This window comes from Kogia breviceps, chromosome 18, assembly GCF_026419965.1.
Source record: "Kogia breviceps isolate mKogBre1 chromosome 18, mKogBre1 haplotype 1, whole genome shotgun sequence".
Taxonomy (NCBI): Eukaryota; Metazoa; Chordata; class Mammalia; order Artiodactyla; family Physeteridae; genus Kogia; species Kogia breviceps.
The window spans coordinates 40,137,937-40,151,653 of NC_081327.1; the positions used below are offsets into that span (position 1 = coordinate 40,137,937).

Genomic DNA, 13,717 nt, shown 5'->3' on the forward strand with positions numbered 1-13,717 from the left:
TGGAAAGTTTGGAGCCTAAGTGCCTGTCGGTAGCAGCCCTGCTCCAGCTCTGCTCCAAGTCTTTACACTGCACAAACAGCTGAACAGGAAACATACCTGTATCAGACCAAATGTATCAGACAAACCCAGATTCAAATCACCTCTTCAGCATGTGCCCAAGGGCCCATCACTTGGCGGGTCAGAGTCTGCTTCCTCAGCTATGATCATGAATCCAGAGAGCCCTCCGGGCAGCCACTGAAATGAGTGGACAACCCCACTGTCCTCTAGTTCATGCACTGGAGGATCTTCCAGTATTGCAATCCGGAAAAGGAAAGTAGACCGTCCTTGAAGGCCTGGATCTTGAGACATCTAAAAACAAATGCCTGTTTACATGGGACTGCCAAGGAGAAAGAAGGTGAGCATTTGCTTCCTTCTTGGTAATGGGTCAGGCAATGCTAGGAACACTAACAGACACAGGCTGCCACGGTCTCCTGGGAGGGACGCAACAAGGGCTCTCACTCCCCAAGCTGGTGACAGGCACAGACAGAGCTTAGTTCCCCACACTTCACATCTCCACTAGGGCTTTCTTTTCAAGTAGCAGGATATCTCTGAGAAGCTTGGGGAACAGTTATTTACCCCATAAAATGACTGAAAGTAAGGTAAACCGATCTGATTTACTCCTTTCTTCTAATATGGTAGCAAAATAGAAAACAGTGTTTGTCGGAGAGGTGAAACAGCCAGTTAAGTGTGGAGGGACAAGAGACGAGCGCTCATGGCAGAGAGGCCGTGAGTCGGCCTCTACCTTCCCAGTCTCTACTCTTCACCGCAAAAACCACAACATGGGCTAGAAGAGTGACTCCGCCTCTCTGTGAGGCTCCAGAGAGAAGAGGGCTGGGTCAGGATCTCCCAGAGAGCAGGAGAGAAGAGCAGCAGTGGCCCTCGGCTGACCACACAGCCAGGTCCACCCTGAGGCAGCAGGTCCAAACCGGGGCCCTGGAAAATGACCAGCCTTGAGAATGGACTGGTCGTTTCTGGGGCCCGTGCTGCCCTCCAGCCGCCTCTGCTGACTCTCCCACAAAAGCAACAGTCCGCTGAAACTACTGCAGTCACGCAGAGTTGCGAGCATGTTCCAGTCAGCTTAGATTCTTCTTTTTTCTCTGCAGTTTTCCAGATTTTCTACAATTAACATAAATTACTTTGATAATCATAGAAAAATTATTTTCAAGAGCCAGCTGATGGCTGCATACTGAGGAGGTTGCTGGCTCTCACCCATCAGACTCTCCCTGGATTGTCCCAGGGCAACATTTCAATGCCAGAGAGACACAATGAGGGACCTGGTCTTCAGGGTCAGCTCCTCAGTATACTCACTTCCCTGAGTCTTGACAGGAGGGCAGAATCTGCATCAGAAGAGCACACCTTCAGAAACAGCCAAGAAATGGTCAAAATCCATGCTCAGTAGAGGAGCTGGGGCTCCTGGTGCATCCCAAGCATAACCCAGAGGAGACCCTCAGGAGACACCGCTGAAGTGACACAGCCTCAGCACAGCTCTAATTGACTGGAGAGTCTTCCATGACCCAGGCAGGCCTAGGGGTAGACAGAGGACAGGACCTTAGAAAGCAGGCCTCTGGACTCTCACACCCTTCGAAGATGTACAGCAAGGCCTGGAGCGAGGAGACCACCCCTTTGCTGTAATCCCCCGCCTGGTCCTCAGAGATAGCTTGGAGCGCTCCACGCAAGGAACTTCTTTGGCAACAAGTCTGACATTCCCTTCCTGCCTCCTGAAGAGAAGCACCTGAAGAGTTTTAAAGTGAAAGGGACACTTTGCGGCAGGGCTCCAGAGACAACATCCCAGACTCGGAAGCCTGGTCTCAGACACTGCAGCCTAACTCAGGACTGTGGGTCTTTGATTTCACCCCACATCTCAGGTTCCCTATCAGAAGAAGAGAGGCTGGACTAAACGGGCTCCTAAGCACCTTCCCAGCTCTGGCCTAGAGACTTCAGTTCTTGGCAGAGTAATGTCTGGGTACTGTTGCAAATGTGCTGTACCCAGTTCCAAGCCCAAGATGGGGCAGACCTTGGAACAGCAATCAAAAAGCCATCAAGAACACATCAAAAGAAAAGGGAATTATAGATCAATATACCTTCTGAAGAGAGATGCACAAATCCTCAACAAAACTATAGCAAACCAAATTCAACAACATTAAAAGGATTAACATCACGACCAAGTGAGATTTATGCCAGGAAATTAACACAAGAAAATCAATCAAGGCACCTCCCTGGTGGCACAGTGGTTAAGAATCTGCCTGCCAATGCAGGGGACATGGGTTCGAGCCCTGGTCCAAGAAGATCCCACGTTGCTGTGGAGCAACTTAAGCCCACGCGCCACAACTACTGAGCCTGTGCTCTAGGGCCCGCAGACCACAACTATTAAAGCCTGCGTGCCCTAGAGCCCACGCATCGCAACTAGAGCCCATGCATCACAACTACTGAAGCCACTGTGCTCTAGGGCCCATGTACCACAACTACTGAGCCCGTGTGCTGCAACTACTGAAGCCTGCGTGCCTAGAGCCCGTGCTACGCAACAAGAGAAGCCACTGTAATGAGAAGCCCACGTTCCGCAACAAAAAGTAGCCCCCGCTCACCGCAACTGGAGAAAGCCCTCGCACAGAAACAAAGACCCAACACAGCCAAAAATAAATAAATAAATAAAATAGCCAAAGGACTTGAATAGACATTTGTATCGTCAAAGAAGATATACAAATGGCCAATAAATACATGCAAAGATGCTCAACATTACTAGTCATTAGGAACTCCAAACCAAAACCAAAATGAGATACTAATTCACACCTAGGATGAGGAAGGAAGGAAGGGAGGAAGAAAGAAGGAAATAAGTTGTTGGTGAGGATGTAGAGAAATTAGAAACATAACACATTGCTGGTGGGGATATAAAATTGTATAGCTGCTTTGGAAAACTGTTTGGTGACTCCTCAAAAAGTTAAACATGGATCAATCAAGCAATTCTTTTTTTTTTTTTTTTTTTTTTTGGCCATACCACAGGGCTTGTAGGATCCTAGTTCCCTGACCAGGGATCTAACCCAGGCCCCCTGCAGTGGAAGCAGAGCCCCAACCACTGGACCACCATGAAATGCCAATCAAGCAATTCTTAAGTGTACACTCTAAAGAATTGAAAAGACGGTCACTTCCCTGGTGGCACAGTGGTTAAGAATCTGCCTGCCAGTGCAGGGGACACTGGTTCAATCCCTGGTCCGGGAAGATCCCACATGCCACGGAGCAACTAAGCCCACGTGCCACAACTACTGAAGCCCGCGCGCCTAGAGCCCATGCTCCGCAGCAAGAGAAGCCACCACAATTAGAAGCCCGCGCACCGCAACGAAGAGTAGCCCCGGCTCACCACAACTAGAGAAAGCCCGCGCAAAGCAACGGAGACCCAACACAGCCAAAAATAAATAATAAATAAATATATATTTTTTAATGGCTAAAATGGTACGTTTTATGTTATATTTATTTTACCATACACACACACACACACACACACACACACACACACAGTGTCACCAAAAACACCCCTATGACCCCGCAGGACACACACACACACACACACAGTGTCACCAAAAACACCCCTATGACCCTGCAGGGCAGCATTAGCCTCATCTGGCTTTTCCAGACAAGACAAGTAGGGCTTGGCAGAGCTCAGTGGAAAGCATCAGAGGATCCTGGCCTCATGTCAGAGCCAGAAGAAAGAAGTCCCTCACCATAAGCACACAGCAGATGACAACAGTGAAGAACACAGAACTAACTCTTATTCCTTTTCATCAATTTCTCCTTAGAGGGAAGGTGGATTTTATGGACTGGCAAGCCCACAGACACTTTTAACAAATGTTGCCAATGACTATGGGACCTGAACTTTTTTTTTTGGCCATGCCACAAGGCTTGCGGGATCTTAGTTCCCCAACCAAGGATCCAACCTGGGCCCTGGCAGTGCAAGTGCCAAGTCCTAACCACTGGACCACCAGAGAATTGTCTGAATATTTTTAATTCAAGTTCCATCAGCTGAATGTCTCCAGGCCCACAGAGCTCTGGTAGGAAGTGACAGAGAGGAGAGAAGAGACAAGCTCCTCAGCCTCAAGGTTGAGATGGCTCTCGGGGGCTGCAGGAAGGTAAGTTCCGCCATCAAGCCTCTCAGGTCAAAAGGCCAGTCACCACTGCCCCGTCCCCTGCCTCAGACCCCCCAAGGAGCTAATGGAAGGCTGGCAATCTTGTCTCTGTCAGAACCTGCCCCAGATAAGAAATCAACAGCCTCCACAACAGAGGGGATCTCTGGGGTCGTGGTTACAAAACGGTCCCTGGGAGACATTTCAGGAGAAACACCAACTGACATTTAGGTCTGAAACGAGAGCTAATATTTGATGCTGGGGATTTTACTTCCTGGTCTGACGGGGCTGCTTAAAGCCACAGTCCTTCATGATACCAGCTACTGTGTACAAGCTGCTCCTCTAGCAGCTACACCCCAACCCTGCCCCTCTACCAGAAAGCCACCCAGTCACCCACGGAGCCCAATTCTATGCAGGCCCCCCCCATTGAGAGGAAGGGTATTAGATGAACGGACCCAACCGGGTACCATCCAAGAAAGAGCAAGCCTGAAGGCAAAGGGACCATGAGACAGGATATGCTTGCAGGGAGGAGGGTGGTTCTGAATGTGTGTCTGGAGACCCTCATGCATACGCTACCACCAGCACCATCAAAACACCCAGAGAGTCCACAAGAAAGGAAGGGGTGGAACAGCCCCCATGGGTGGCCCTAGGCAGGTTATTCACCACCCTGCATTATGGCTCCTTCCCTAAAGAATCTCCCAGGAAACTCAAGTACCAAGCCTTGAAAATTTCCAGGGCTGACCACATTCCAAAACCAAAGATACTGCCCTTAACTAGAGGGTATAACCAACTGGCACCCCACCTTAATGTGAGAGGGTTCCCATCAGACCCCACATCCCATAAGCTTTGGACCCTAACCTCTCTGGCCCCGTGTAATTATAAAGCTGGAGCAGAGCTCAGTGTGAACACAGCAAATACTCTTAGGTACTCAGATATTACCCTTAACTCTCTAGTTACAGGTGTTCATCCAGAAACTGGCCTTGAGTTTGCTGGTTTGTAACTTAGCATCTTTCATTATTCTCAGCATGGGGTCTTATTCAAGTAACCTACCATTACATGGAAACTAAGTCCTAATGATTTTGAAGGCCTCAAATTCCATGTAATAAACCCCTTCCTGCTTAAAATATCTGGAATCATTTCTGTTTTCTGCACTAGTCTCAAATGATATAATATACATAATGGCAATAACCTGAATTTGTTTAAACCTGCATCGCTCTGTCCCTTCTGCTATCTATTGATATTTTCAAAATGTACACCATGTCAGGTGTTACAAGAGCGAATGTATTCCTTTACAATTTAAAAAAAAATTATAGGTAAAATAAAAATACATTTTGGTTAAAAAAAAAACAAAAGGCAAGGCTGGGCTTCCCTGGTGCGCAGTGGTTGAGAATCTGCCTGCCAATGCAGGGGACACGGGTTTGAGCCCTGGTCTGGGAAGATCCCACATGCCGCAGAGCAACTGAGCCCATGAGCCACAACCACTGCGCCTGCACGTCTGGAGCCTGTGCTCTGCAACAAGAGAGGCCGCGATAGTAAGAGGCTTGCGCACCACAATGAAGAGTGGCCCCCACTCGCCGCAACTAGAGAAAGCCCTCGCACAGAAACAAAGACCCAACACAACTAAAAATAAATAAATAAATAAATTTATTATTTTTTTTAAAAAGGCAAGGCAAATGTAACTACCAATAAACTCCTCGTACAACAGTTGATATTAAAAGAGAGCATTCTATAAAATAGCCCATGCCAATTTCAGACACATGGTTTTTTGCAGACCAGGGTATAACCAGTACTGCTCAGCAAACCATCCCCTCTATGTCTTTCCTCTCGGTTCAGCTCTGCCTCAGCAATGTCCTCTAGAAGAGACAAGCTGAGCCCTTGGACCATCTGGGCACAACTCAGATGCCCTTCTCCTCTCTCCACCTCTTCTCATCTTAAACTGTCTCTGCCCTGAGGACCAGTAGGTTTTGTCTCATGATGTACCTCTGACCAAAAGATAGCAGCTGCCTGGTGCATTGTGCAGTGAGAAAACATCTGGGGCTCTGTCTGGACAAGAATGAATGCTGCTATCAATCCATAACATTTGCCATGCAAGCTGAGTGGACAATGGGGGTATTTGAGCCTTGACACTTGTCATCCATAACCTAAACTTCCCTGAATCCCAGGCCATCTCTAAGGTCCAAGAGGTAGGAGAGGAAGAGAGTGTACAAGGAATGCTAAGACTTACCCCTCCCCCTCTTCCCTACACAGTCCAGAGCATCTTTCACTGGCCCCTTCATGGCAGGGGGCTGGACCCTGTTCCAGCACCAAGTCCCCTTGTCTCACTTCTAGCAAGAGTCACAACCTCACAATTCAATTACAACAGAACACCAAGGATCCTAGAGCTAGAAAGACATTTTATGTGGATTTTAAACAAAATTTCTAGGGAAGCAGAGGAATGAACATCCTTGCATTTTGACACGGTGTTATCCACCCCTCTCCTAGTGATCAGTCCCTTCCTTCTCACCTCTGACCACCCACTCGGGGCCACTGATTCCCTCCCAATGGTCCCAGAAAACGATGGCACACAGTGCCTGCCACGCAGAGCTGCTGAGACCAGGCTCCTGTGCTCCACTCTGATGAGCTCCTTGCTTCCCCTCTAACAGGGAATCTCCCTTACCTGATGACTTATCTAGGGAAAAGACCAGGGAATTCCCTGGTGGTCCAGTAGTTAGGACTCTGCGCTTCCACCACAGGGGGCCCGGGTTCGATCCCTGGTCAGGGAACTGAGGTCCCACAAGCTGCACAGTACGGCCCCCAAAAAGAAAAGAAAAGCCCAAACATTCCCGAGAACAAAAAATAATGGGGGTGGGGGTGGGGAGGGGTAGGCATGAAGTGAATTTTAGGAATTTCTCCAGAGACTGATCCTTGACCAAGGAAGTCCCCATTTATGAAGAAAGAAGCCATACTCCTCACTCTCACCTCGAAGTTGGAGCCTGGGTGGTGACATACAGTGGTCAGGTAGGTCTCAGGGAAGCCCAGATGTGCTCAGGGCAGGAACAGGTCTTACCAGAAAAGAGGATGCCATGTGGACTCCAGTCCTCTCACTCTAGACCAGAGCTGCACCTCAGTACACCCACCCAACTACACCTGGGCTTTAACCCCCAATACAGGTAAGCAATACAACACTCCAAGCTGCTCCAGAGCCCCAATACACCACATCTCCAGAAACAGTGCAATGTGTTACTACGGAGAGATGCAGCCCAAAGCTCAGCATCTGCCCCTGAGGCCATGAGCACTGGGCGGATGTCGATGAGAACAGGGCACAATCACTGTTTGTACCTGCCTTAGGCAAAGACAGCACCTACTTCTCAGAGCTGGCAGGACAGGCCTTCTCCAGGTCCACAGATGAGCACCAAATTTCTCAACAGCACTGTACAATGCACAGAGACTGGAGTGGGGGTCCCAGGGTGAGAGGCCAGCCACATGCTGTCTCTAGACTGGAGGGCCTACGCTCAAGTAGCTCTGCAAACCAGAAACACGGCAGGTGAGATCTTAATTGGGTGAGTGGATCTCTGAGTCTCCATGAAAAATCATGGACAATGTTGTCTTTCAGATGGGACTTAACAAAACCAGAGTACCAGAGAATACTAGCCACACACAGAGGCCTTTCACCTCCAAGAAGCCACTCTGGCTACCAGTCTTCAACATCCTACCTATGCATCCCACCATATAGGAGAAAGGCCAACCAAGAGAGAGAAGAGACAACTGCTGTAGGAAAGCCATGCCCAGAGTCAAGGACCTAAAGTCACTAGCCGGGGGCTTCCCTAGTGGTGCAGTGGTCAAGAATCCGCCTGCCAATGCAGGAGACACGGGTTCAAGCCCTGGTCCGGGAAGATCCCACATGCCGCAGAGCAACGAAGCCTGTGTGCCACATCTACTGAGCCTGCACTCTAGAGCTCGCAAGCCACAACTACTGAAGCCCACACGCCTAGAGCCTGTGCTCTGCAACAAGAGAAATCCATGCAACGCAACAAAGAGTAGCCCCTGCTCGCCGCAACTAGAGAAAGCCCACATGCAGCAATGAAGACCCAACGCAGCCAATGAATGAATGGATGAATAAATAAATAAATAATAAATAATAAATTATTTTTTAAAAATAAAAATAAAGCTACTGGCCCGCACCGGACAGGAATCTCAGCCAGAGGGGCCTGGCTGAACCAAACCAGCAGAGTTTCTTCTGCCCTATCTACTCTCAAAAGTGCAGGCAGGGGACTTCCCTGGTGGTCCAGTGGTTGAGACTCCGTGCTCCCAATGCAGGGGGCCCGGGTTCGAGCCCTGGTCAGGGAACTGGATCTCACATGCCACAACTAAAGATCCCACATGCGGCAACTGAGACCCCAAGCAGCCAAGTAAATAAATAAATAAATATCAAAAGTGCAGGCAGATCCAAAGTCCTCGTATATTGCTACTGCCCTCAGGATAAGCCCAAGCTCTCTGGCCAAAGCACATAAGCTATTTCTGACCTGGTCCCTGCCTAACTCATGCTCTGTGTTCCACGTGTTTGATGCACTGTTCCTTTCGTCTAGAGCATCGTTTCTCACTTTGTCCATCTGGAACCCTCCAACCTATCCTTCCAGATTCAGCATCATCACCTCTTATATGAAGCTTTCCCCAGACTCTCAGGTACAGGAGGAAGTCCAACCTCTGGGCCACCCCTGGGTACAGCACACACCATGAACGGGCTTCTTCTACACCAGCCTGTGAAGTCATGTGCACAGGCCTATCTGCCTCCTCTCTAGATAGGCCTCAGGCCTGTGCTCCTGGGGCCCAGGTCTGGGCCTGGGACAAAACAATGGGTGCCTCATTGTCATGTGGAGAATTAATGGATGAGCACATTACTGCCTGGCCAAAGGAAGCTGGCTGCAAGTGAAAGGAAAGGCAGGCTGGCTGTGGCCAAAGGACCACAGGGCCTGGGCCTGAGCACAAGATGCAGAGGAGAGGAGAGCACCCGCATCCCACCCCCGCAGCTCCATCCAGTGCTCTAGCCCAGGCTTGCTGTTCTTGGGTAGAGCCACTCATCACATGTCGGGAGGCCACCACCACTGCCGCTGCTGGGATGATGTTACAGTCTATTTTGAGGGTCACACTGGAGCATCTGTCAGCCTAGTCAGCCACACCCTCCATGTGTCATCACTAAGAGCTGGAGACACCCAAAGGTCCATGAACTCTGCCTGAGCATGTCATTTCCCCAGGGACCCTCAGTTTCAGGGCCTCCTTGGCTTCCTAACAAGATCAACCCAGATGCCCTTATCTCCTGGCACCAGTGGCAGGGCTCTGATGTCTCCTCACCCCACCAGATCTGCTCCTGGGGTTCCCAGCTCTGGTGACTCGGCAAATGCAGCTGAAGCCCATCAGTCTAAGCCTGGCTCTTAGCTCATACATAACCCCTCCTTCTCCAGTTCTCCCTTATGTTTGAGGAGCGCCCAGAAAGCCCAGCACCCAGATGTCAAGCCAGTTACCAACCAGGCTCATTTTAGGCCCAACAGGTCTCACCTGCTGAGAAACTCCTACTTATCCCTCAAAACCATGCCCAGGCTCTGCCTCCTCTTATAGAAAGCCGTTCAGTGGACTCTCTACAGAATAGGCCAGAGGCTCTCTGAGGACAAGGCTGGCCTGTGCAGGCTTTACTGTTGTTCTCCCTGTACCTAGCATGCAACTGGCACACAGAAGGTATGAATCAGTATAACCCTTGAAATGAAACCTTTCTAATTAGACAAGCTTAGTGTGTTCTGCTAGAAAAGACATCGTCAGAACAAAGGGCTTTCTGGAAAACAATGACACTGACAACTAGGTTCATAAACACCTTTTACAAAGGAGGCCTGTACTCAAATCTACGGAAAAACAAGTTTACAGATTCAATGGGATGGTAAGTCAATCAAGCCCAGTCCAGAGCACGCCACACTTCTCTGGGCCCACTCAGCACTAAGTACCTTTCAGCTCTGTCCCCTAAGAACACTGTGATCCCCTAAGAATCCAACTGGACATTCCCTCACTCTACCCAGGCAAGGAATGCAACAGGGAAAGGCAGCAGCAGCGTGGACACACGTGTCTGGGATCAGGTGAGGGCATCTGATAAGTTAGGCTACCCCACTGCACACCCTAAGCCCTGTAGCCAGGGCAGGTCACCAAACATCCCAGGGGCTCAGGCTCACCCACAAAACAGGTACATCATCATCTGCTCCAGCCACTTTCCAGAGATGCCATGAGGATGGAACTAGGTAATACAGGAAAGCTACATAACCAGTTAACACCTGGGTCATGGACCAAACACCTTCAACACTGACGGGAAACAGGAAACAAGCTGATCATTGTCTGCCCTGGAACTGCCCCTGGCCTCCTAAAAACCACATCTGGCCCACATGGCTATATCTTAGCCATGAGAAGGCTTTCAGGGATTCCATAAAGAGGCCATAGGTGACATTCACACACCTTTCCTCTGACAGTGGTCAACTGAAGCAGGCCACCACAAGCATACATGACCTGGGACCTTTCTAAAACTGAGATTTCCAGGTCAGCTTAACAGCTATATTTACCTCATGTAAAAATGCTGGGAAAGTTGGGAAAAGATGCTCAACTTTCTTTGGATTTGCAGGCAATACCTACAGTAAGGCAATCTAACAAGATACAGGGCCTTTTCCAGCAAGACCCACTTATAACTGAAATGTTAAAAGCCAGGTGAAGGAACCCAGGTCTCCACATTTAAACTGAAATGTAGAGACCTTCTGAAAAACTGTTCTTGTCTTTTATTAGCTCACTGTTATCTACGAGTAAGGACTCTAGAGAAAATAATCCATTTTCCTCCCTGCAAGTTTAAGAAATGCCCCTCCATTTCTTTGGCAATATGAGACTGCAGCACCAACATTTCAGTCTATATTGTAACTATTTTTGCAGTGTTTGTTTTGTTTTAAGAGGCTGTTCTCATTCACACTAGTTCAACCACATTAAATACATGCACTTTTATCAGATGGTGGAAAGGGAAAATAGATTTAAAGCCCTCCAATAATATAAACTTCCTACCTGTAAATGCACTATATGAGGATAAAAGTAAAAGATGCAATAGCTTGCCATGATCACAACTTCAGTATCATAGAATTCTGGGATTACAGGTAGCGTAGATGCTGGCCTAGCTCCCCACAGTACAGACAAGATCAAAGCCCCATGACCTACCCACAACCACAGAGCCCTGCCCGGCACAGATGTTACAACTTCACTGAGGAAGCTGGCAAAGCTCCAATTCCATCAGTCTTGACCCCAGCAGAGCCCCTTGGCCAGGCATTTTGCATGTACCACAACGGGAACAGTCCCTAGGAGAGAGGAAGTATTCTGAATGCTCAAGAACACACATCAGGGTTGGAAGGAAGGTCGCTGGTGGGGTCCGCAAACTACCCACACCAGACCTAAGGTCTGATGAGGAAAACCCTTCCAAAGCAACTAAAATTATGTTATTTCATAACTTAAACACCTGCTTTGTGATAACAGCCAGAAAAAAAGGGAGACTAGGAGAAGAAAAGGAAGAAAAATGAAAAATCTCCCTTCTGATTTCCTGTATCTGCTTAGATCATCGTAAAATAGGGAGCCTCCCTAATGCTGACTTTAATGAGGACCTTCCTAACGCTGATCCAACTGGTGTTAAAGTCCCTGGACTGAAAAACAAGTTTATGAGTAGCAAGCTCATCTGATTCTGACCATGTGCATGCTGTTTACCCTAAGATGACAGACCAGTGGCTGCCACAGCTTTGATGAATGCTGCAAAGACTACTATCCCTTTGAAGTCTACAGGGGCCTCTACCATGACTAAATGCCATAAAAAGGAATCTTGAATACAGCAAGAGTGTGAAAGGAGGTAAGTCACAAACACCACACAACAGTGGGGGAACTCCATTCTGGACGCTGATTTGTTAATGTAAACTTGTTATTTGTTTCCCTGACCTGTTGATGTATCTCATACACTATCACTAAAGAGAAGCCCCTCCTCTATAAAATGTATCTATTTGTCATCAAAAGCTGCTGCTTAGACCAGGCCATGCCCACAGCCAGGTAACAGAGGTATCTGCTATTCAACCCTTTGCAGCCCAGACCAATGCAGCTCAGCAGCTCACACCAGTCACAGGTGTCAACCAGGAGACCTCAAACTCTGACCACAGGGAACAGTTCAGTGTTGGGGGAAAGAACGTGGTCAGGAGGGGCTTACCCATCTCTTCCTTTGCTGACAATCTTCACCTCAAAGTAATAAATGCCACAGGCAGCAGGTATGGGGTGGGTGGCACGCACTGAGGCTGCATCTTTGTGATTTTTGCCATGACCTAATAGAAGAGGGCAAGGAAGAAATTTCAGCAGAAGGAAATGCAAATGGAAGCCTCATTTTTCTCTGCTCCGTGGCAACTTCATCCCTCCATGGCCAGAGGAAGCCCTTGCACAGTCCAAGGAATAATCAGAAAACAACTGAGCAAACACATAAACCTCCCACCTTTGGCTCACCTCCTCCTAAGAATAGCAGCTCTGCCTGAGACACTGCCATTCAAACCACAGGAGGGTACATGCAATGTGGGTGCATATGTGAGAGATTTCCTAGTGCTGCTGGCAGACACTCCAAGATACAGGCAGCCCACTTGGAAGACTAAGGGAGGAAGAGGCAGCCCTGGAAGACGCCCCCACAACTTAAGCGCAGAACCCTAGGTCTTGTCTGGGATGTCTGGCAGGTGAGCAAGCTCATAGGCCTCTGGCTAATGGAGAGGATGTGACCACCCCTTTCTTCAGACACTTATGAAATTAAGCAGTGGTGAAGGGCCTAGCTCGAGTCGGAGGTACCCCAAAACAAGCAGGAAGGCCCTGAAAAGAATGTCCAGCCCAGTACTGGGTTTGGACACCTGCTGCGGTTCTCCTGACATCAGATGTCTCAGGGCAGAACAGACTAGGCAGTCAATCCTTGGCCTGGTCAGCCCCACCACCCGAGACACCCTGCAGGAACTAAGGCCCAAGCCGGAGCACTCGAGCTGGGGAAGGGACGTGATGGAGCACGGGCTGGGCACCACACCCACCCCGCAGACGCTCTGGCCTTCTCCCACTGCGACCAAACAGGCCAATACCTTTGTAGTGGACGCGGAGGTTGCCCTGGGAGAGGCCGATGTAGTTGTACTTGTCCTTGGGGCTCCAGGAGCGCGGCAGCGGCGTCTCGTGCTGGTTGACCGCGGGATACAGGCGCTGCAGGCGCCGGCTCAGTTCCTGCTCCCCTGGGGACGGCAGCCCGCATCCAGTGCCCCCGCCGGAGGAGTCTCCAACCTGCAGGTTCCCAGCTCCCAGGTCCGCCGTCGCCGCCGCCATCTTGGAGGGAGCTGCTATTGTGTCACTGGGGGCGGAGAAAAGCGGGACCAGATCCGCCTCTTTCAGCCAATGGCCAGCGAGCCAACCTGGGCCGCAGGGAAACCGAGTCCCAGTCCGGCACCTCTCCTTCGACACCACTACGCCTCGCCACATTTTGGACTCCATTTCCCACAATGCAGAGCTCTCCAGGGGCGGACGAGCTTGGG

At 49.6% G+C, this 13,717-nt stretch overlaps 1 protein-coding gene across 3 annotated transcripts in view; it reads right to left on the minus strand.

Moving 5' to 3' along the window:
* Positions 1-13,542, minus strand: part of RANBP10 (RAN binding protein 10) — a 56,822-nt gene extending 43,280 nt beyond the window's left edge. The window contains exons 1-2 of one of the 3 annotated variants that reach the window (XM_059044887.2): positions 13,277-13,542; positions 12,382-12,493 (exon numbers count right to left, since the gene is read on the minus strand). In XM_059044887.2, the coding sequence (XP_058900870.1) occupies positions 12,382-12,493; positions 13,277-13,511 (347 nt within the window). In that variant the 5' untranslated portion in view covers positions 13,512-13,542. Of the gene's footprint in view, positions 1-1,347; positions 1,564-12,381; positions 12,494-13,276 lie in introns of those variants that run through there. The other 2 variants (XM_067018339.1, XM_067018340.1) reach the window with 2 other exon arrangements.
* Between the last annotated feature and the right edge of the window lie 175 nt (positions 13,543-13,717).